Source organism: Tyto alba, unplaced genomic scaffold (assembly GCF_018691265.1).
Source record: "Tyto alba isolate M040663 unplaced genomic scaffold, T.alba_DEE_v4.0 Super-Scaffold_42, whole genome shotgun sequence".
Classification (NCBI taxonomy): domain Eukaryota; kingdom Metazoa; phylum Chordata; class Aves; order Strigiformes; family Tytonidae; genus Tyto; species Tyto alba.
The window spans coordinates 7,608,859-7,631,234 of record NW_024881318.1 but is presented as its reverse complement, the minus strand read 5'-3'; the positions used below and the strand labels follow the sequence as shown (position 1 = coordinate 7,631,234).

General features: G+C 40.2%; 1 protein-coding gene across 3 annotated transcripts in view; it reads right to left on the bottom strand.

Moving 5' to 3' along the window:
- Positions 1–1,550: 1,550 nt before the first annotated feature.
- Positions 1,551–22,376, bottom strand: part of EPG5 (ectopic P-granules autophagy protein 5 homolog) — a 66,583-nt gene continuing 45,757 nt past the window's right edge. The window contains exons 31-44 of one of the 3 annotated variants that reach the window (XM_042804479.1): positions 21,094–21,307; positions 20,146–20,306; positions 19,822–20,029; positions 19,081–19,156; positions 18,115–18,218; positions 17,054–17,229; positions 16,152–16,337; positions 13,235–13,444; positions 12,953–13,097; positions 10,368–10,610; positions 8,699–8,918; positions 6,969–7,184; positions 5,899–6,013; positions 1,551–4,611 (exon numbers count right to left, since the gene is read on the bottom strand). In XM_042804479.1, coding sequence (XP_042660413.1) covers positions 4,429–4,611; positions 5,899–6,013; positions 6,969–7,184; positions 8,699–8,918; positions 10,368–10,610; positions 12,953–13,097; positions 13,235–13,444; positions 16,152–16,337; positions 17,054–17,229; positions 18,115–18,218; positions 19,081–19,156; positions 19,822–20,029; positions 20,146–20,306; positions 21,094–21,307 — 2,457 coding nt within the window. In that variant the 3' untranslated portion in view covers positions 1,551–4,428. Of the gene's footprint in view, positions 4,612–5,898; positions 6,014–6,968; positions 7,185–8,698; positions 8,919–10,367; positions 10,611–11,721; positions 11,819–12,952; positions 13,098–13,234; positions 13,445–16,151; positions 16,338–17,053; positions 17,230–18,114; positions 18,219–19,080; positions 19,157–19,821; positions 20,030–20,145; positions 20,307–21,093; positions 21,308–22,376 lie in introns of those variants that run through there. The other 2 variants (XM_042804480.1, XM_042804481.1) reach the window with 2 other exon arrangements.

Sequence of the window (22,376 nt, the reverse complement as noted above, 5' to 3'; positions counted from 1 at the left end):
GAAGAGCAGCGGGTTGGCACAGAGGATGAGGAGAAAGAATGAAAAGAGAAGTGACAAGATCCTGCCTTCAGGTTTGTTCACTGGATTCGATGCTCTGCACCATCATTCCAGTGCAGCAGCTCCAGAACTGTTCCCTTAATGATCCCAATTCTGGTAACAACCACCGCTGGCGGGGAGCCCAAGCTGCTACTGAACTACCATCAAGCCTGTGGTCCTGCCTGCAAGCTCAGCCCCAGCCTGGGAATTACTGTTTTCAAATTCCTCTCTTCATAACATCTGTGCTGGGAAAGTAAAGCACAACTGTAAATAACTTGGCCAGTATAACAAGGGAAAAAAAAAAAAAAAAAACAAAACAAAAAACAGAAAGACAAGACAAACAAATGCAAGGAAATACTTGAACCTGATCTTTTAAATCCCAGTTTAAAATCTCAGCAGTGGCAAAACGCAGGTTTAATAAAAATAGAAAGATATGAAAAAAGGAAGTTACAGCAGACAACGTAGTCACAGACCAGTAACTTCAGTTTCATGGGTGTCAGAGGAAGACAGGCCTTAGAGATATTAACTAGACAAACTGAGCTCTTATGATTTATAGACATACATTAAAGAGTACCCATTTCTACCCATGGGTGGGACTGAGGCTTGGCTTACATGATTTTTCTCTTGAAAACTACTTTTTAAACTCATGCAGTTTGGGTCCAAATAGAAGCATCAGGCCTCGTGCCCCAAAACTACCCGGGACGCACCGAGCGCACCCTGTTGCGTGTCATCAGCACCTGGCACTCGCAGCACTGCCAGCAAATGCATGTCATGAAATCGCTGCAGCCACTGGGATGAAACTCACGGGCTGGCACCGTTTGACTTTTACTCACTTGGCTTCCAGAGCACAGCCCACGTTAGTGCAGCAGAGCCAGAGGAGCGCTTACAGGTGAGCATTAGCAGGCCAGCAGACACAGGTGATGGTGTGGCAGGTGTCCATTGCAGACCACCTGCCCAGGGGGTATGTAAGGAAGAAGCTCCATGGTGGCAGATCCTGGTCCTCACAGGGGACTCAAACCACTCACTCAAACCAGTATATACTGAAGGGACAAGACACAGCAAGGTACATGCCAGGAGGTTTCTAGTACTGACCTCATTTGGTCTGACAAGTGCGTTCCAGCTCCTCCCCCCTTTTCCCTCCCTGGTTTAAGCATGGTCAGGGCTTGGGAGGGTTTGGCCGTTGCTCTGTTGAGCACTTCAGCTTCCAGAGTAAAGACCACAAACTCCCATCACCACGCCACCACCGCCCCCAAGGGATGCTGTAGTCAGCCTGCCTAGGAAGCACCGGCTGCATGTTTCATGCAATTTGCTACTCGACTTTGGGTTTTCCATACCACTGACTTATGTTAATGCCACATTCATCTGTTATGTCCATTTCCCTATTTGGCCTTATTTTCTTAATAAATACTTACGCTGCAATCTACAGGCAACAATTCATCCCAATACAACAACTGCTGTGCAAATCAAGCATTCAAAAAGCCACAAATACTCATTCTCCAACTAAATTGCACAAATCATCCAAAAGGCACACTTGTTATTAAGTAGATAACATTTCAATTTCATCTCTTTCCACAGCAATCTACAATACTAAAAACAACACGAAACTCAGTTTTCCTTCTGAGATTACATGGTTACATTTACGACATGAACAAGAACACTGTAGTTTAGGGTAGAAAGTAGGGTGGGAGATGCTGGGAGCATGCAAGTCTTTCCAGTAAAAGTAGAAGAAATGAAAAGCCAATCTGTTGGGCACCATTTGGAAAATAAGACCCAGGCTTTGGAGTTCACATTTGTGACAGAGAAATACCAGCGGATCTGTTAAGTCCTAGAACTCTTCCCCTGTATTTGAGGAAAACTCGGGTTCAGACTTCTACCACTGCTCACCAAGAAGCCAGAAGATTGGTCTGTGGGCGACACATACAGCAAAAGCAGTAGCTCACAGTACATTCTCCTTTCTTCTTAGGACCTACCACAGTATTAGTCAGAGTACTTCAACCGTGATGAGACAAATCATTTTCACCACAATTATTAGACCAATAAATGGGAAAAAAAAAAAGTCAACAGCATCATTTCTATTACATTTTAAGCAGCAAGTTACTAAAGAAGCTGTTTCAGTGCTCAAGACAAATGGACATGGTGGTGCCCATGGCATCTGCTGACAGCAGTGACCCCAGCCTGCTCCGGCCCTGCCGACCAGCAAAGCCCTCAGCAAGAACGCTGTACCCCCAGCACTGGAGGCACAGTTTTCTCTCTCAACACTACCAGCTTTCCACTCATTGGAGATAAATATCAAATTCCACAGCCTGGGTCAGCTGTGAGTGCTGAAAGAACAGAACCAGTGCATCACCCTGCACTCACATTACCACAGAGGTTTGGGGGATTTCACCAGGACAGAGAAGCATTATTTCTGCCATTACACAGACGAGATTTCTCCTGGGTTCTGGGCACAAAAACAGGCTGCTGTGTCACACACATGTTAAGTTCAGGATGTCAAAGAGAAGAGCATCCAGACCCCCATCATACTTTCCTCTCCAACAACAATTATGTATTACTTGATCTGGATTCTTCCAGTAAGGTGAAAATACCATGGTGTTTGTCACAAATTGATTGATTTTTCATTTTTATTTTGCATGATCTTTGCAGACATAGCATGTTATAAATACAACATATGTAAAACTTCAAGAGCTGAAACAATATCTCATTTTAAAAGTGCATGTCAAACATATTTCCGACTTTTTCACATTAATATGCAACTGATCGATTGAATCTAATAAACCCAGTGCTTTTAAGTCTTTGGGGGGGGGTGGGGGGATGGGGAAGAAAAAAGCAGCAGAATGTATTCTTCGAGACATGAATTTTCCAAAAGAGTCTGTTAAAAAACATGCTGCATTGATATCTGGTTAATATACAGAGGGATGTACATATGTATATATATTTATAGGCTCGCAGATAGAGCAAAGAACTCTAAGACCACATTAAGATGAAGGTGATCTAATGACCCAGCTGAAATAGGTAGCAGAATCTGTTAAGAAGAAAAAGGTCATTTGTTCTCCAGCACCGGAACCATTGTTAAGAGCAACACTTCAAAGCATGATTGGCCAGACAGTAGGTAGCACATTTCCTTCCCCTAGCAACCAGAACTAATGTTTTAACATGTAACCATGTGATAAACAGAAAGGCACAATTAATGGAGGAAGAGAAGAAGTGATCACTGTTCCTTCACAGAGGTGTACAGATTGGGGCTGCAGGACCGTGGGCCATTTCAAAGAGGTCAGCAGTAAAAGGGACAAAGTCAGTTAAGCAACTGGGGAAACTCTTCTTCTGCTTTCCCTGAACAAAAGTGCATCTTATGATCAGACAAGGCAGCAAAACCACTGATCGTTCAGCTGAAACAACAGGCTGAACATTCAGCTGAAACAGGGTCATGGTTCACACTTTGGCAACAGAATTTTAACAAATTATCACCAAATTTAATACAAGAAAAATATTTTTTCACAGCTTCACCTAAAATTCTGTCATGTCATGCCTAGCTAGACAGAAAAGAATAAAACTCAAGTGGTGGCTATCCACCTGTTAAATCAGTATTTCCTAAACAACCAGACTATCAGAATTATGGAATCCTATTCAACATGAACATACCTGACCGTTCCCCTCCCAGACACTGGGGATCCGGAAAATCTGTCTCTGGATTTAAATCACCTGATTTTAAAATAATTTGGCTAAAAGTTACTTGAATTTATCAAGTAATATTGATGCAGACTCACTAATATTTAGAAAATAGGAAAAACCCAAGTTCTTCAGTTCAAATTTCAGTTTGCATTTACAGAAGCGGGAGAAGATCATAGGCATGCCTTTCAACTACAGATTTCTGCAGGTTAGCAGAAACAAAAAGTCACAATTTAAAAATACTATCTTTCCAAATACAGGGATTTCACAAATCTCGAGACACAAACTCACATAAGATTCAGAGGTACCCTGGTTAAGGAAGTCAAAACCTCTTTTATACACAATCCTCCCCTTACTTTGAACTGGCCTGAGTGATGACATGTTGGAAAACAAAAAAAGGCACAAAGCAAAAACTAAAGATGCTACAGGATGAGCTTTTCTGTCTAATGATTTGTACACATATCCCCAGGTATCCTCCTCTCAGATATGCACCATACACAGGAGGATATTCAAGTGTTTTCAGTCAACAAAAACTAAACAATTCCATAGACCTACAAATCAAAAAAGAAAGAAAACCTTAATGAGGAGAAAACTTGCCAGTGTGCAGTTCCCATTCACACTTCTGACTTAAAGTGGAACTCTGAAAGTAAAAACTAACTGTGCAATAACTTTATATGTAAACCAGAATAATCAACATTGTATGATGACTCTGCGAGCTCAGTGCTGCTACCGTATGCTGTCCAGATAATGCACTTCTGGGTACAGAGTGTTAATAAGGAGAGCCAAGAGATTATTGCCATCTCGAAGACAATGTTCTGGATGCCTGATGAACTGAGAAGCCTGGGAGAGCTGCTCTTGATAATCCATATATTGTTTGTTCAGTGCCATAGATTCGAGAGCAGTCAGTGCCTATAGATACAAGGGAAAAATTCTGTTAGCTGTGTGTACTTTGGTCCATAACAAAACAGTTCATGAGCCATCATATGCATAATTCCACTAGAAGATCCTTATCTACTAGGGAACGCAGTATTTGGAACAAAACATTTGTAAAATACAATCACAGAACAGTGTTTCAAGTCAACTCATATTTTTCAAGCTGTTCCCTTCCCGAGATCAACACAACAATTGTTCTACCAAGACTTGTTAGGATTCTGTAACCCAAACATTGTCAAATACTTTATGAACTCAAGACATGGTTTCAAGGAAATTACACTGAACTACAAACTGCAACACACTTTACTATTCACTACAGGTTGTTCTTATGAACATCCTGACTTTCACAGAAGTGTTATTTTGCTCCCATTATTAACATTACAAACCAATGTCAAGTTAGAAATTATATGTAAAAGAACGTATGCTGGCAGTAGCAGCCAGGGCAAATGTTGCAAATATGTCTGAACAAGTTTCATTAATTTCTTAGAGAAGATAAGAGAAACAAACCGTACCAAGTAAATTACTTTGCTTTAGTTTCTCAATAAGTCCTCCTTCTCATGCACTTACTGAAACAACATGGTCAATACACATGCTAACGAATGAATATTTATTTGTCATAGGGCTTTTAAGCCCTGATCTCACATAAACACATGTCAGTGTGAATGCAGTCCTGCTTCACCACTGAAGTGGTGCAATCACAGCAGCACTGTTTCTTCCTGTTTGTTTGAAACTCCTTTTACCCGCTATGTTTCAAAGTTTCTGAACTCAGGGTTTACAGATACAAGTTCATCTGCACCCTCATCAGTCTATAAGATTAGAAACTGGTGCCTTCGTATTAATACAGAACACTGCACAACCAGTTTTTCCTAGAATAACTTTAGGTTCAGACACACAGTCCTGCTACCAGAGTTCAGCAAACTCGTATCATCACCTAGCCTATGCTGCTCCTGGCCTTGTCTCTGGAAAATTTCAAGATGGTGTTTTGATGTATAGCAAAACAGTACACAAGTTTAGGATACACACCCTCCCTGAAAAGACAAATGAGAGCAATAAGCTATTTTTGAAATTTAGAATTTAGAGCCAGGTGTAAAGCAGTAGCAAGAAAAGGACTGAGGGCATTCAGCACTGAATAAAATCAACAAGTTGAGAGCAGGATTTATCTTGAAGAAATGCTTGCAGTGATGCCTATAAAAGCTCCAGCCCACAAGCTGAGCAAACACACAGAGACGACATGTCAAAAAGCCAGCAAGTGGCACACACTACCTGCTGGGCCTTCTGCGACAGCTTTGGCTCTGACCCCGCTTTCAGGCGGACTTGACTCTCTGCAGGAATCTGCACCAAGAGGAAGGCAGACAAACTGCGTGCAACCACCCGAAACCTTGCACAGGGAAAAGGACAGAGAAGGTGACATCAAATTTGCAAGTCTTCAACAGCAGATAAATGGGAGATTCTATCCTGTGAGATATCTCTTGCATGAAGAACACAGTAAAGGCTTTAGAGGACCTTTCTCAATGCATTAGAAAAAAAAAATCACTTTAATATACACATAATAGGATATCATACATAAAGGATAACATAACACCATACATACGAAATGTTACATCTGTTCCAAGCTTAGCTTGGAACGCTCCTTCCTTTCACAGCCTTTGAAACATTCTTATCACCCAAATCAAAGGAGGAGTTGAACAAGACTAATATTTCAGAGCAATTTCAACAGGATTGCATCCCAGAAGGTCTTCAGAAACAGAAAGTTATGTTTATGTACTGTGTTGAATTGGTGTCCAGCAAACACCTACATATTTCTTCTTGGCATTCTTTCCACAAAGAACTTGTTTTTAATACCTAACAACCAAACTTGGTGTCTCTCTTTATAGGGCAAAGTCAGCAACCAGCAAGCACATACTTCTTTGAGCTTCTCTTAACATTTCCAACACCTCAAGGTTAAGATGGAAAAGGCAACATGCTCGTGATAGTACAAAATTCTTATGAGGTCAACTAGAACAGTCTTCTACAGACCAAGTGGAAGTATATTCCTCTAACAAACAGTCTCCCCACAAACTTTGCTGGAGATGGACACTGAGCCAGAATCACAAGTAAATTTTCTTTCCTTTTCCACCACAAACTTAGCAGAAGTTCATATTTACTTCTTAACCAGATTAAAACACTTGCTACATTTTTTTCTGTGATGGGCCCAAACAACTTCATAGACTGGGGGGACAGCGTGGCTTCAGAGCATCTTTTGACATTGCACTGTGTAGTCTGGATCCAGCCTGCTGCCTTTTTTTTAACATGATGACTCAAATCAATTAATTTACTGCACCTTGAACTCTTACCTGGGTGACAAAGGAGACCTCCTGCCTAGCCCAATAGCACCAAGTATTCCAGAAGTCAGTCTCTCTTCAGCCAGCTGACTCTGCCTGCCCTGGATTGACAGCAGTGTCCGAATCACAGATTCAATCAGGATGGTGTCATCTTGTTCCATCTGAATCAAGGATAACTGCATGGCTTTATGCCACCAAAGAAACAACTTTGCCTCTTCCTTTGCTGAGCTTCAGGTAAGATTTAAAGAATAAAATAAAATACAAATTTAAAGAGAGTCAGACACATAGGTTAAGAAGTTTGTATCTCTCCCCATTAGGCCCAAGAAAAATTCAGATCGTTAATTAATGACAGCTAATCTTACTATATGAGGATAGCATAACTATACTGTCCCACCAGTTATTATGCTGCTGTAACTGCTACTGTTATGGATTTGATACAGACATCAGCTAGCAGGTTTTAAAGGCCTGTAAGAGGACAAACAACCATGCTTCCTTTTAAGCTTTACAACTGAGAATAAATGATATTGCAGCCGTAAGTGGATTTAAATTTGTCTAAGACTTGGTATAAAAAGAATGAAACTGTATCTTTACCTTTCTTTTTTTTTTCTCTACTTACCAATAAAACACTTTAGGAAGCACTAGCTGTTGTTTCCACAACAATTTAGACTTTTAATATGATCTTCTAGAAAAGGAAACATTTAAGTTTTTTGTTGAGCAAAGCACAAAGTGAAGTTCCCCTTACGATATTTTTAATCTTCCCCCCAAACAGTTTGCAGTTTAAGTTAACAAGCTCAGATTTTCCACATAAAGCATCAGCACGAGTTTCCTGCATCAGACTATCCTCATATTACTCCGCCCAGTCATTTCCCATTCCAGCCACCCTCAGCTTCAATGTTTAGAGCGAGGTTTAATTTGCTGTATATGGTGGCTTTGGTGTCTCCTTCACACTTTGGCAATCAAATTACTATGGTATCTACAATGGTGAAAGTATTCTTTGAATTTCAAGAAACAGTGGGAACTTACGTTTTCCCAAAATGTTCTTTCACAGCAAATATGAACATTATCAACATTAACATGGAAAAATATTTACCACATTTGCTGAATTCTGACCATTTCAGCAGCAACTGTAAATACGGTTGTTATATACTTGAAATGATAATAATTTCCACTTAAACCCCAAGGTTTTCCATCCCTTCCCCCCCCCCCCCCGCCCCCCCCGAACCCTGTTATCTAGTAAGTTGTTTTACAGTGATACAGGCCTCTAACTCTGGGCACCCCAGCAGATCCACTGGGTTCAGATTTGGTTCAGAGCTGCTGACAGTCTCCACTGAGCAGCTTTGAACACCAGGTCTATTGGAGTGTCAGATGGAATATTTAGCACATAACTCATCCCACCTAGTGGACATTCTGCAAAGTGGAACCCACAGTGACTTAGGGTTTGCTTAAAGTAATTTTATCTGAACACAAATTCAGGCCGCCATTGAAATCAAGCTTCCCTGACTGAAAACTAACCAAAACTGCACCAGAAACATTCAAGAAAGTAAGATTCCTTCCTCTGTTTACCACAACAGCTATTAGTTTTGGCACTGCAGTTGGGCAGACTCTTTAATAGTGGATATAGAAGAACTGGCCATTTCATCCAGCAGCCTGGTGAAATTAACCTGGCCACCTAATTATACTGGATATACAACTATAGCCTTATTTAAAAGTCAAGGCATATTCAGAAGCCTTGAGTTTCATACCTTGGGTACACTTGCTCCAGCCATTTGCTGATGGTTAGCAGGATCTTCATTTCATTAGTAAAAGTTTGGTCAGTGTTTAGGCATTGCAGCAGGTAGGCATACAGGGTCAGGTAGCTTCCTAAAGACAGACACTCCTGAAGGAATTCTTCCATAGTCAGCTCAGGAACTTGGAGGGAGGCCAGTATAGGGCCCCAGCCTAAATCTTGGTGGTGAGGACAATCTAAAAAGAAAACAAAAGGACAGAACGAAGTGCATGTGAGAAAGCAGCATTTAGTAAAACTTAAGTGTTCTGGTTTCAGCTGGAATAGAGTTAATTTGTCTTCTTAGTAGCTAGAATAGTGCTGTGCTTCGGATTCAGTGTGGGATTTGGTATGAGAGGAATGCTGACAATACACTGATATTTTCAGTTGTTGCCAAGAGATCAAGGACTCTCCACCTCCCCGTGTCCTGCCTGTGCGCGGGTGCACAAGGAGCTGGGAGGGAGCACGGGCAGAGCACCAGACCCAAACTGGCCAGTGAAATATTCCATACCATGTAATGTCATGTTCAGTATAGAAAGGAGAGGTGGCCAGGAAGGGGGGTGGGGGGTGGGGGGGTGTTCTCTCTCACTGCTGGGATTGAGACTGTGGGATCTTGGTATTTCAGGACTCCTTGGCTGGGATTGGGCTGGGTATTGGCTGGCAGGTGGTGAGTAATTGCATTGTGAATTACCTGTTTGTACTTTCTATTATTGTTATTGTTTTACTTTATTACAACTAAACTGTTTTTACCTCAACCTATGGGTCTCCCTTTACCCCTCCCAATTCCCTCCTCCACCCCCCAGAGCAGGTGAGGGTGAGCAGGCGGCTGCGTGGGGTTGGGCTGCCAGCCAGTTCAAACCACAACACTAAGAAATAGAACTACTCCACTGTGTTCCTATAAATTACAGAATTTGGGCTGGTTTAGCTGTTTTCCAGGTAAACAGCTTGTCATATCACTCTGATGGAGAGAAAAGAAAGACTCCGTTATCACAGGGCACCTCCTTGAGGTCAAGGCAAGATATTTTCCCAGCATTAAGTCAGGATTCAAATTGAAAATTTTAGCAATGGAATTTTAAATATTTCCTTCAGGTGTACTGAAATCTGATCACATAGAACGTGGAAGAAATCAAAATGTAGTTCCACAAGGATTATGTAACCAAAGAAAAAAATAAACACCAAAAAAATACCCACACCACAGAATTTGAGTTTTACCAATCAAGAATAATTTTTTTCTTAAATTAGCCCACAGAACACTACAAGAGGGGACAAATACCTGTTTTGTTCTCTTAGGATGATTTTTTTTTTTTTTTAGTCTTCCTGCTTAGCTGGAAAAATGGCAACCATTACACAGAGCAAATCTGTTTTCAGAGATAGGTATAGTTCTTAAGAAAATACACAACTGGAACAGTTGAAAACCCAAACCACAACGGTCTAACTTTTCCACTTATAGTTACTACAGCACATTTATGTGTGACAGTTAGGAGCCATCCGATACAAACAAAGGAGGTCTGATTACAGAAACAATTACAGCCCAGTTCCAGCACTGGGCAGCACGAAGCTATAAGGATTCCAGACAATTTGTATTTAATGGGCATCCAAGACTGCTTGAAGATTTTGAGACAAGCAGCAGCAGACGACAGGCTCCTTACCTTCATTGAAGTAAGCAGCAATACAGGCTTCTGTCGTCTCTGCCATGTGCTGCACAGAGGCCAGGCTCTGACAGGCTGCTGTGAGAAGGGGCATCGCTAGCAACCCGTGCACTTTGCCGTCGATCCACTTCCGTAAGCTCCCCCGCAGCGACTCAGCTGTTGTAACTCTAGAATTGTTCATCATCATCAGCGTTTCTGTAAAGAGGCTGCTGAGGGCCATGTGTCGTGTTTGCAGATCCATATCTGAAAGTCAGAAATAAGAGAACCATTTCAATAGATAGACACCAGAACGCAAATTCAACTTCACCACTGAACACTTTCTGTAGATACCTGGAAAAGCCTCTTGCTCATTACACACCTCAATTCCTTGTCCGCACATACGAAACTGAAATAAGACACCCATTCCTCGCAGTTTCTTCCCTTGATGAGATAGTTCATCATTCACTAAACGGAGAGACAGCTGATAAGGCTACAGCACAGTACACTGGAGCCCATCTTTTGCCTAGGGTCTTTTATCATGACTACAGTGAAAATAAATTGAATGATAATGCATGTTTACAGTCTCCAGGAAAACTTGAGTATTAAAAACACAGTTTAAAGCACATCTTAGAGTGGAACAACAAAGATTTTAGATGATTCAATTTGAAGTATGACTGAGATGAGCCCTGAAATGTTGCAATTCCCTCATGCATTTCCAGAATTCCAGATTTCCTGCTAATCCCAGTGTTGATCCCCAGAATATTTCTTTAAAACTGTTTCTTGGCATTGCCTGAACATGTTATTATGGGCCACTTGTAACAGTATGCTCAAAGCACAAATGTTTTCTGTGGTTGGCTCTTATAAGTCTAACTACAGAGTAGACCTTTGCACATATTGAAGAAAAAAAGCAACCACTGTTATAAAAGAAGATTTTCAAGAATTATCACGGCATTGTAAGAAGGAAAAATGTCAACTGGTTATGAAGACCAGTTGTGCGCAAAGAGGGATTAATCACTGGAAAAACATCACCCAAGGAGGTTAAGACCTCCAGACTTGCAGGTATTTGGAAGCTCACTGGATAAGGCCCTGAACAACCTGATTTAACTTTGAAGCTAGAACTGGTTGAGGAGGAGGTTGGACTACAGGCCTCCAGAGGTCGCTTCCAAACTAAGGTATTCTGTTTGTATCATCTACCTACCAAGAAAAAAAAATAAAAGCCCCAAAAGCCAAATGTCATGGCAGAGCTCTCCAGTAAGGTAAACAACTTATCACAGACCAGCTGAGAAAGATGATGCCGGGAGGTTAACCAACTTACCTAAGGTCACAACTGGTTTTACAGCCAAGTCCATCTCACAGGCTGCAGACCACTGAGCAGGACCGCCACCAGATACCTGACACCCAGTCCCACCAGATCCCCTGAGACAAGCCTCAGTGCAGCACCCATGCCAGAAGTCCAGCTTTCTCCTCTTCAGCTGCTGTCAACAAAAGGTGCTCTTCCAAAAGCCTCCACCAGACCCCTCCAAACCTCACAGAGAAGCTAAATGCAATACACACCACCCCTTTCCTGCCACTCTGCAGCAGTGATCCTCCTATACTCCACAGCCGGGCTGAGCAACATGGAGCATTCTCTCTTTCAGCCCTTTAACACAGGCAAGTGTGCACAGGGGTTCATGAAACAGAGCAGAGTTATAGCAGAGCTCCTGCCTCCTCCAAAATTTCTGAGCTACAGAGTGTCAGCAGCAACAGGCAAGGCTTCACCTCTCAAAGTCACAGAGTTCTGCTAACTATGGGGCTGCCCTACAGACTTTCCCCAAGTGGCAATGTAAGTACTGAGAGACAGTTATCACTCTTGCTGATTTTTCAGACACTTTCTGTTCACTCTTGCTAGCACATCTGTGTGGGTCATGGACAGGAAGAGACAGGACTCCTGACAAGTATTTCTCTGTAGTACAGTGAGACAACTGATTTCACCTGAAGAAGTTTGATAGAGGAAGCCCAGGATTGGTCTAGTACTAAAACTAAGATAAATATAAATGCTGAGGGTGTGAACACACCATACTGCTAGCGTATAGCAATATAATTTCCCTACTTCTATACAGTCAGTTTTCCCAATTGCACAACAGTTTAGATCATTTCTTAGAATCTGATCCCTCAGAACCAGGAGACTGTATTTGTGTCATAATTCCTCTTTAAAAAAAGATGCAAATGCAAAATAAAATTAAAAAAAAAATTCTTAAAAAATTAGACAGCAAAGAAAAGACTCTCTCAAGATCCTGTGTATTTGGTCTGTTTTACTCACAACATAGCCTACTTTTTCCTTTTTGTTCTGTCATTCTTGATAGCTTTATAGGGTAATGTTCATATTTTTGTTTTGTTCTAGTATACCACCTATACATACATACTATTTTTTATAGTTTGACTTGATCTTAAAGATCTTTTCCAACCTAAATGATTCTGTGATCATCAAAGCAACATACCCTGCTGCCCATAAGGGAGACATTATAGTAACGCAAGTAATTACATACTCACAGATGTTCAACAATCCATGCAGTAGCATAAAGAATTCTGACAGCTTTAAAGTAATTTGCCACTTCTTTAACACAAACCTGGAGGATTAAAGATGACTACATCATCTAGCAACTTGGACATTTCTTGTTCCAAAACTGCAAGAGTAATCTTTCCACTTTGTTCTAAGGTGCTGAGAAATTGAACCACCTGGCGAATGTATGCTTGGCACTTCAGTGTTGCATCCTGTTAATCAAAATTAAAATCAAGTAGAAGAAAAAAAATCATGCCTAGAACTCTTTCCACAGTCCATAATATACAGAAGCAGAACACTACAAACAACAAGAACAGCTCAGAGACACTGCAAAATCAGTTCAACTTACAAGGTGGATGTGACTATCTGAAGATGCACCAAAGCCTGCTGAGATTTTCAGAAGCTTCACTACCAGTTCAGATGTGGCATTCTTGGCAAGGATCACAGAGGGAGGGTAGTGACTGTTGCAGTAGCTGATGATGCTTTGATAAGATGAGATGCCCACAAGCTGCCAAGGAAGGGAGCTGGTCTGTCCAAGAAGATTTATGAGTGGCGATTCCTGAAGATTTAAAAGACATCTGTCTAAGCTTCATCTTCCTTGCTGTTTTAAATTAATTCACAGTACTCAATATTGTAAGGAAGCCCAGACTCCAAAATTTGAAGGAGACGGAGAAAAAACCCCACAGAAATAGGTGACCATTGGGAATCTGGCTGAAAAGCACCTTGTCATTTAAGCAGCAAATCAACACATTTATGTCTTCTCTAGCATCCACTTAACAGTACTCAGACTGTTGCAGCAGCTCTAACCAAGCACAGAAGTCAGTGAGAGACAGCAAAATTTGTCATGTAAACATGTAAAAACAGATAGAAAGAAATAGAGACCCTACAAGGTAAAGTCACTTCATCAGAGGCTTAAAGAAGGCATTAAAAAGTTATTTGAAAAAATTAACTAATCTAAGTTCACGGTAGAACCAAGGACAGAAGCCAGGTCCCTCAATTTTCCATTCAGTGAATCATCTACCAACCTGTGGGACTCCTCAAGTGCTTATTCTCATAAATACCATCCTGAACAGTACAGCAGCCTACAGCGTCCACAACTCACAGAGGCAGTGCAAGCATGTAGATGGAAAAGTCTGTCAACAAGGAGCAGAGAGCCTAGCCCTCTCACAGGTTCATATACATCTGCCATACAAAAGGGCTTCCCCTGGACACTGAGAAGCACCAGATTTCTACACGTTATATACTGGAATTGTGTTGATGGCCAACACAACCTAAAGACTTTAAGGATCCACAACTAATTCCGATTAAACTACATCGACAAGAACATGACAGTGGTATATCAAGTACTTCAAGTTGCTCACGCACTGGAACACGGGGCTGAGAAAATTTGAGATTTAGGTCAAGCTGTCACAGGAGTGTTCTGGGAGGTAAAAAATGAGTGATCGAGTGTCAGTTTAATACACTGCTGGAGGCTAGGAGGGAATTCCTGAGGCTGACTCATACAATGTACAAACAGGTATCTTCTGAAGTTTGAGAAGCTTCTTATCAGCAAATACATTCAGGTCAAAGCATGTGAACTCCGGTAATTTTCCTAAACTGGAATACAATGTTGAGCAAAGGCTGTTGATGACACAGCATCTCATAATGCCTCAGAGGAAATGGAAAAAACTGAAGACACTGCAAGTGGGAGAAAGATGGCAGATGTGAAACGGAACTGTTTGATGATTACCCAGCCCCTCTGGAAGAGTGCTCCAGAGGCAATGAACTGAATGAGGCTGTGCTAGATTTACCTACACAGAGCTCCTAGCAAAATCAGGGTTTGGAAAGCTCATCCTAACACCCAGTGTTTCTCCTTTCTATTCTAACAATTCAGAAATACTGGAATGCAACCATAAATGGGAAAAGCACTGAGAAATCAAAGATGATCAAATCCTCCTTCAGAAAAACAAGAAAACTCAACCTCAGATTAAACAGATGAAGTAATCTATCTCTAGTAACTCATCAGAAGCAGACAGTGCCAAGCTTCTTAGAGATATATCTGGTCTTCAAGATGTTATTACATCATTGTAACTTGTCATCACATCATAAAGAGTTAGGAGGCGATAATTTTATGGTAAGAAATAAAAGTTTGCCAAAGCAGTTCTGAGTAAGGACTGAATAACACTTATTTATTACTCCTGAGAAAACAGGAGTAGAGAAATACATATTTTCCTTTTAGACAGCTATGAAAAAAAACTATGCTCAGAACAAGTGCTGCTCCTAACCTCACAGGGACTAACACCATTGATGAGCTGTGCTTAGCACAACCAACTTGAAGCGTGACCAGTACTGATGACCAGGCTGGAAAACATCATGAACATGCACAGTAAGACACAGAGCCAGGCACAAGCTTTTCATAAATTAATGATTCCTTACCATCCCTCCACACATTCGTGTTTGCCACTCAGAAAAAAAAAAAGCATTTACGTTACTGACTGTGACAGTATAAACATGACTCAGTGAGCCTCCCAATTCTTCACACAGCACCACAGGCACTACAGGCACGAACACCACAGTCAGAGCTGCTCCTGCACTCATGTCAGCAGACTGCCCAAATCAAACCGGGCAGGTACTACACACTCTCTTTACTCAGGCTGCCAGAAAAACCTTCACCTGAAGTTATACATAATATTGCACACGCATATATATGCATGCACAGTACATATGCACCTACACATAGGTGTACGTAACATGTACATATACTTATATGCACATATATTATAGGTGCATATGCAAATTCTTGCTAATACTACCTCTACTTTGCATGTGCTTATAACCAAGGCGTTCCAAAACCTCGAAAGAAAAAAGGAAATGGACATTTTAATTAAGGGCTGGCCTAAGAGACAAGAAAGCTGTACTATGCAGCATCCCATACTTCACAATGAAAGGAAAAACAACTGCACAGTAGCTTTACATAAAAACAGTAAATTTTTAAACACTAATGAAACTAACATAGATACGTGTTCTTTCCAAAACCTAGAGTGTCATTTCATAACTCCAGAAAACTGTCTTTTATTTATTTGCTTACTCTTTACAACACTACTGGATCACAGCACCTACAGAAGCTTTTGGCCATGTCTGGAATACTGTTGGGGGTACTTTACCTAAGTAAAAAACACTTCTGAGTTAATCATTCTGCAAGTGAGAAAGAAGTCACCCTGTGCCCTCGGTAGAAAAGGATTATTCTCCTTTTAAGACAGACAGTTATGATCCTTTTCAAAAGTTACCTCTTCGCCTAGAAGTTGATCCTCCTTTGCCAACAGGACCATCATATACAGCAAGCAGACAATCATGTTGTGAGTCTGAGGATGAGGGTTGGGATTCCAGGCATCAGAGAGCACACTGACCCAGTTTATTTCACATAGAACATAACCCAAGAATAAGAAACAACTCTTAGGGCTGCCTCTTTCAATCTAGAAAGGAGAAGGGGAAGAAGACAGGCACATGAAACAATGCAAGATATAAATACTTTCATACTTCCCAGTTCCTCAGCCAACGATAAATTCACAGCAGCATTTTAGGTCAGCGGAGGAGTGGACAATGCCACTTCTCCAGCATTTTGCCTCTATCAGAGGAGTTGCACATGTAACTTTCTAAGCCTCTAAAACAACCAGTACAGAATACCAAGCTGCTGCAAACCAGAAAAAAATAATCTATTAGAAACTCTCAGCTGCATAATTGCATCCATTTCTCTTCACTCTCAGAGAAACTAAGAAACTCTGAGACTGTTTAGAACTGCATGAACTCATCCCAAAAGGTAGCAGCAAATCCTGGAGCATTTCCACACCTATCTGCAGCTTTATATTGCCTCAGACAACTCGAAAATGAGAATAACATGGCAACAGTAAAACATATTAACTCTAACTGAATACATACTAAATATATATGTAATAAGTGAGACATTCAAATAGAGCAATGACAGATTACAAAGACTGCCAGCTTTACAGCTCCCCACAACTTTGTCTAGGACTCAATAGCACTCCTTCACAAAAATCAATCACAAAATGAGCAGCTGTGAATGTCACAAACTTCAAAAGTTTACTAGCTAAAAGAACTGTCTCCAGCTCTCCAGTTATTTTCAAGGGCAACACTGATTAAGAACTTAATTCAACAGATGCTGTGTACTCACTTTGAAGAACTCTTCCATAAGCATCTGGTCTGGATGCATTTCCTTCCATGGGAGCCTTCTGAACTCAGTGTGGAAAGTATAGAGAATAAACTCTGGCATTCTGGGGGCTGTACAACATTCACAGTAACGCATTAGATGGAACCAGAGAGCCCCACGGTGGCTTGGCAACAGCTTATCTAGATTCAAAGAAAACCATTGAATTAACAACAGAAAAAATTCAAGAAAAGCTTGATTACAGAAGGAATTCCAGTTTTGAAGATGAAAAACTGTAAGTGCAAGTTAAACTAAAATACATTCATCAAAGAAAAAACAATGGCACGAAAGTTTTTAGTTGGTTTTTTTTTTTTCTCCAAATCAACAAGTGGGGAAGCTTATGATTTCATGACCTTCCTCTATCTTTTGAAGTTGGTTGTGCTAAGCACAGCTACATCTTTCCATGTAGAATTTCATTGCTTTTATGCTGGGTTGTTTTAGTTTTTTTAAAAATATCTTGTGTGTCAAATTCTGTAAGATACACAATAATATGTTATTTTTAATTATTTATTTTTACAAGGTGAGCTTGAATCTAGTTCATCCCTAAAAGTTGTTAAGAGGTATTGTGAAATTATTTTTTTTTTTCCATTCCTAACTACATACTAGGAGCAATATAGTGCTACATAGGAGCTCAAAATGATCAGTCCTGGAGCTTAAATTACCCTCAAGAATAGCTGTTGACACACATGTATTGGTCATAGTGACAGACCAACTGCGTATGTTGTGTGAGAACGACACAGAGACCTGGAATGAAGTCAGGCACTTCTCACGACAGTTCATTTTGCTTTGCTTTAATTTTGTTATCTGACAGATACGCATTTATCAATCATGTTATCTACCCTTGCCAAGGAAAAAGGCTGTCTGTTAAGGATGAAGTAAATAAATTCTCCTAGTACCACTGCAATGATCATCTTGCCTAAAAGTTCGTAACAAACAAAATCCCCTCACGTCCCACACCTCAAAAATTTTTTTTTGGTCTGATAGAACAGCAAGTGCCACTGCATTAAAATAGCATGGATTTCACCCACCTTTAAAGCTCTCGTGCAAAAGCTTGATGCAATCTGTAAACACACACACCATGGTGGATGCTACAGGAGTGTCACTCTCTAACCAAGGGTAGCAGGACTGGTTACTTAAAAGAAGAAGAGAAGCAACACAAATTTCAGGTCAGAGTTACCAGATCATAAACACTTAAGTGATTTAAATATTCTAAAGAACAGTAAATCAATATAGCACAGGTATCAGCAGTTCCCCCAAACTCAACACTTAGGGACTGTCCTCTTTGTGCTTAGAACAGGTACATACTTTAATGTCACACTGAAGATCCACAATACCACTGAGTAAGCAGAAATTACTTCTTTGGAATTTTGTAACTGAATTAAAGACCAAAACACAAGAATTTCTGAGTAACAGCAGTTACTACCTGCAGTCAATCTTCCAATTAAGATACACTCAGAACTCCAAAAGCTTTTCATTTTGTAAAAATGCAAAATTTAAATGTATAATATTACAAATACCCATTCATGTGAAGATAGAGGTACACGAGACAGATCATCACAGGACTGATTTAGCCTGAAGTTTCCCTGCATACCACTGGCATTTGGCGATGTACTTGTTTAGCTAAAAACAAGTTTTGTTTTAAACTAAGGCATTATAGATAGTATGGAAGCTAAAAAAAGTAATCTAAAATTCAAGTTTCAGTGTTTTCGGAAATGATTGCAATTGATATCCTTCTCGTAACCAAGCCCTAGTCAAGAAACAGGTATTTCTTGTATCTAAAAGATTTATTCAATCCAGGTCTTGGAAAATTTGAATTAAGTCGTGAATTAGTTCCATAATTATTAAGAATATGACACAAGTAACAGCTGTTTAAAAGGAAGGTCACAATACAGTCATGAATTAGAAAAAAAACAGGTAACAATGAAAACCATTCCTAGAGGGCTAAAGCCCTTACATTAGTAAAAATTCATTTATTTTTAAAATGCAATATATACCTTGTATCTTCCTTATCCAAGACCAGTATCCATGGTTTAAAGAGTTCAGAAATGACTGAATACAAGGACTGCAATTCTAAAAGAAAACAAAACAAGTAAGTGTTTTGGGTTTTTTCCTTCAAATCAGCAACAGTGAACATATTACACTTTTCCAAACTTGAATACAATGTCTGTTGCTTATTCCAACATTTATGCAGTTCTTCCTGGTCAAATAAAAATTTTATATACAATATGCTTATTAGTTATCCTGGTTAACACTATGGTTGCTTTAACAACAATCATAAGCATTTTGCATTGCTTAGATGTTTTATTAATATCACTTTAACATATCTGAGACTGTGGAGGTAATGATGATTCACACTTTAAACACACATATACTAAAATAAAACGTGTTTTGGTGATTTTCTCCAAATCTGAATCACACCATGATGAAATTCAGTAGTATCTCATTCCTAAATCTCTGCTAAGTGCAGAAGACTATTTTGCTTTGAATAAAGTATGTTCTCTTCATAAAATAATTTTAAAGCAAGCTCAAATATAAACAAGCTTCCTCCAACAAGCATGAAGTCTCACATAGCCATGAAGTAGCATCAGCATCTCCCATCTGTATTTTAATGTTCTCATCATTGTACAAACACAAAGTAAGAAGATTTTCCTGTATATTTAAGTGGTCTTTACCAGAGGAAATTAGAGAAACTGAGTGCCTGTTCTTAAGTAATCTGCTTTTTAAAGATGCATCACCTGCTAGAATTCTGTTACTGCCAACAGGCTCTTGTGCTAAATTGGCAACTTTGTTGTCAATAAGTCGTTTAATAAGATACTCCAAAAATGTATTCACTTCAGCCACATAAGGGCTCCATTTTGAAAACAGGCCAAAAGTCCTGAAGTCTGTCGAAGCCATTCGGAGTTTGCAGAAAGATGTGGAAAGCCATTCTATTGTCTCTCTAACCTGTAAAAAGAAGGAAACTATTAATCAGCTACAGAAAGACTGCACAGCAGTTATTTGTTACTGGTGGGCACGTTTCAGCTGAAAAAACACAATAAATCAAGCAAAGAGGCACCCACCTGTTCTGCAGAGAGGAGAATTTTTGCAGCATCCTGCAATACAGCACTTTCAGCAGAATCAGTTTTCTTGAAGCTTCCCTGTTCAGTCATTGGTGAGCCACATCCCAAAGCTTTAAGTGATGCCTTCCAACAGTCAGGGCTTAGAAGCTGCTCTGACGAGCCTTAAGAAAAAGAGAAGGGAATGCATTTGTGAAAATCAGAAGAATACTAGTCCCTTTCTCAGTAAGAGTCAGAAGGGGTTGAAATTAGAACTCCCTATCACATAAAAAAAATACGGTAAGGCATGAGTTTGAAAGCCCCAAGTTTAATGGTGAGAGACACCTCTAATTCCCAAACACGAATAATTTCACACTCCCTTTTGGTGTCTTCATGCACTCTCCTTAGAGTTTCCCAGGCACTTAGTACATCCCTGGCTACAAACACATATTAAGAGGCATCTGCTGCCACAGCACATACAGGCTGACAGAAAGAAAGTACTTTTGTTATCATTTCAGAGGCGCATCAGATTATAGGTAGCATCTAATGTCAACCATGACACACTCAGCAGATTTCAGTATCAGTCTCAGGTCTCCATAATTCCAGTTCTCACTGTGACATTGAAGGGTGCTCGAAAACAAGTATGCTGCATTATAGATCATTGCAAAACTGTAATTAAGTGCTTCCATTAATAGAAACCTATCTTCCATCCTCCTCCTGTAATACAGGCTGCAAATCTGTTGTCACTGATGCTTGTACTTTGATCTGCAGAAGAGTGTTTCTTTGTAGCAGAGCTAAAATATGTCTAATAAAAACATATCCCATCGCATGCACATAAAAGTGCATATAGAAACATAAGAAAGTTTAAATCATTCCGTATTTGTTGAAATTTAACTACTGCAAGCATTTCATATTTTTAAGCCAGAAGAGTTCCATATGAAAAGCTTAATATGCATCTATTCAGATACTTACTTTGCATGAACAATCTTAGGAAATCACTATAGTGATCAGGGAACTGATACTGGAGAAGGTTAGTCCAATGCTTGCAGAAAATATTAAATGGCATCAAAATATCTTCTTCAGGTTCAAGGCCACATGCACTGAGAGCCAAGTGAATAGACTCCAGAAGCTTGGTACGTTCAGATAGTGATGGCTTAGCAACGCTTAACCATTGTGTAAGGTCAAACTAGAACAGAGGACAGGAAGCATTTGTAAGCAGAAGCTTTAACACCACCACCACCTTTAGAAGGGAGAAAATTTTGGGGGGGAAAAAAAATCCTGAAGTTTTTCTATATTTAAGAAAAACCTAATGAATTTGCACCTCACTAGCCCTAACTCAAAACCAAGGTAACGCTCTCCAAAGGGTATGATTTCGCACATTGCAGAAGTCCCTGAATATATGAAACAACCCTTGGCAGGGGTTTTCAAATTCATAAAGATGTGTATGAATTTCCACGCTTTGGTACCACTGTCAAACACACACTTACAGGCATTAGACTGGGCTAACCTCTATAGTCCATACATTTTCAGGTGAAGCTGTAAAGCTTTTGTAGCCTCAAGGCCATCTGTTCAGACCTAGGTCAGCAGGGACAATGCTGATCATTGCCATGAAGGACAGCTCAGAGTCATGCCCAAAAGACTGCCTGCTATGCACAGTTGTTGAATCCTGTCCCTGAGAGAATCAGAGCGGTACCAAAGCCTAAGTATTTCTCCACTGCAGTGATTTCTCCACAAAGCAGTAATTTCTCCACTGACAATACAAGTAGTACTGTGCAGCCCTGAAACAAAAGATGTGCATATCACTTGCTCTTACCTATCTGTATGTTTTAAGATAGACAAGAAGTACATGAGTGACAAAAAGAGATGGAAGATTCAGACACTGTTCCAAACTTTTTTGTTGTTTGTTTTTATTTTTAAGATACCTGGGATTCACTGGCTGTTTTGCTGAATGTCTCTGCAGTGGTATCAGACAGAAGCAGCCATCAAGATGCTGCTTTAATTTCAAGTGTAAGAGTGCACAGAAGAGTAAGCCCTAGGAAGCACATACTGATACTGTCTGGGCTAGAAAAGGGTAGGTTAAACTTCCTATTCGCTTTTGCCTCAAGCCCCTCTTGAGCTTAAATACAACACATACGATTCATGGATGAGCAACACAGATCTACAGAACTTGTCAATATTATTTTAAAGTACCAGATTTGCACCTCCTTCCTCCTTAGGCTAAAGTTACAGTCTTTAGGGAAAGAACACCCACAAAA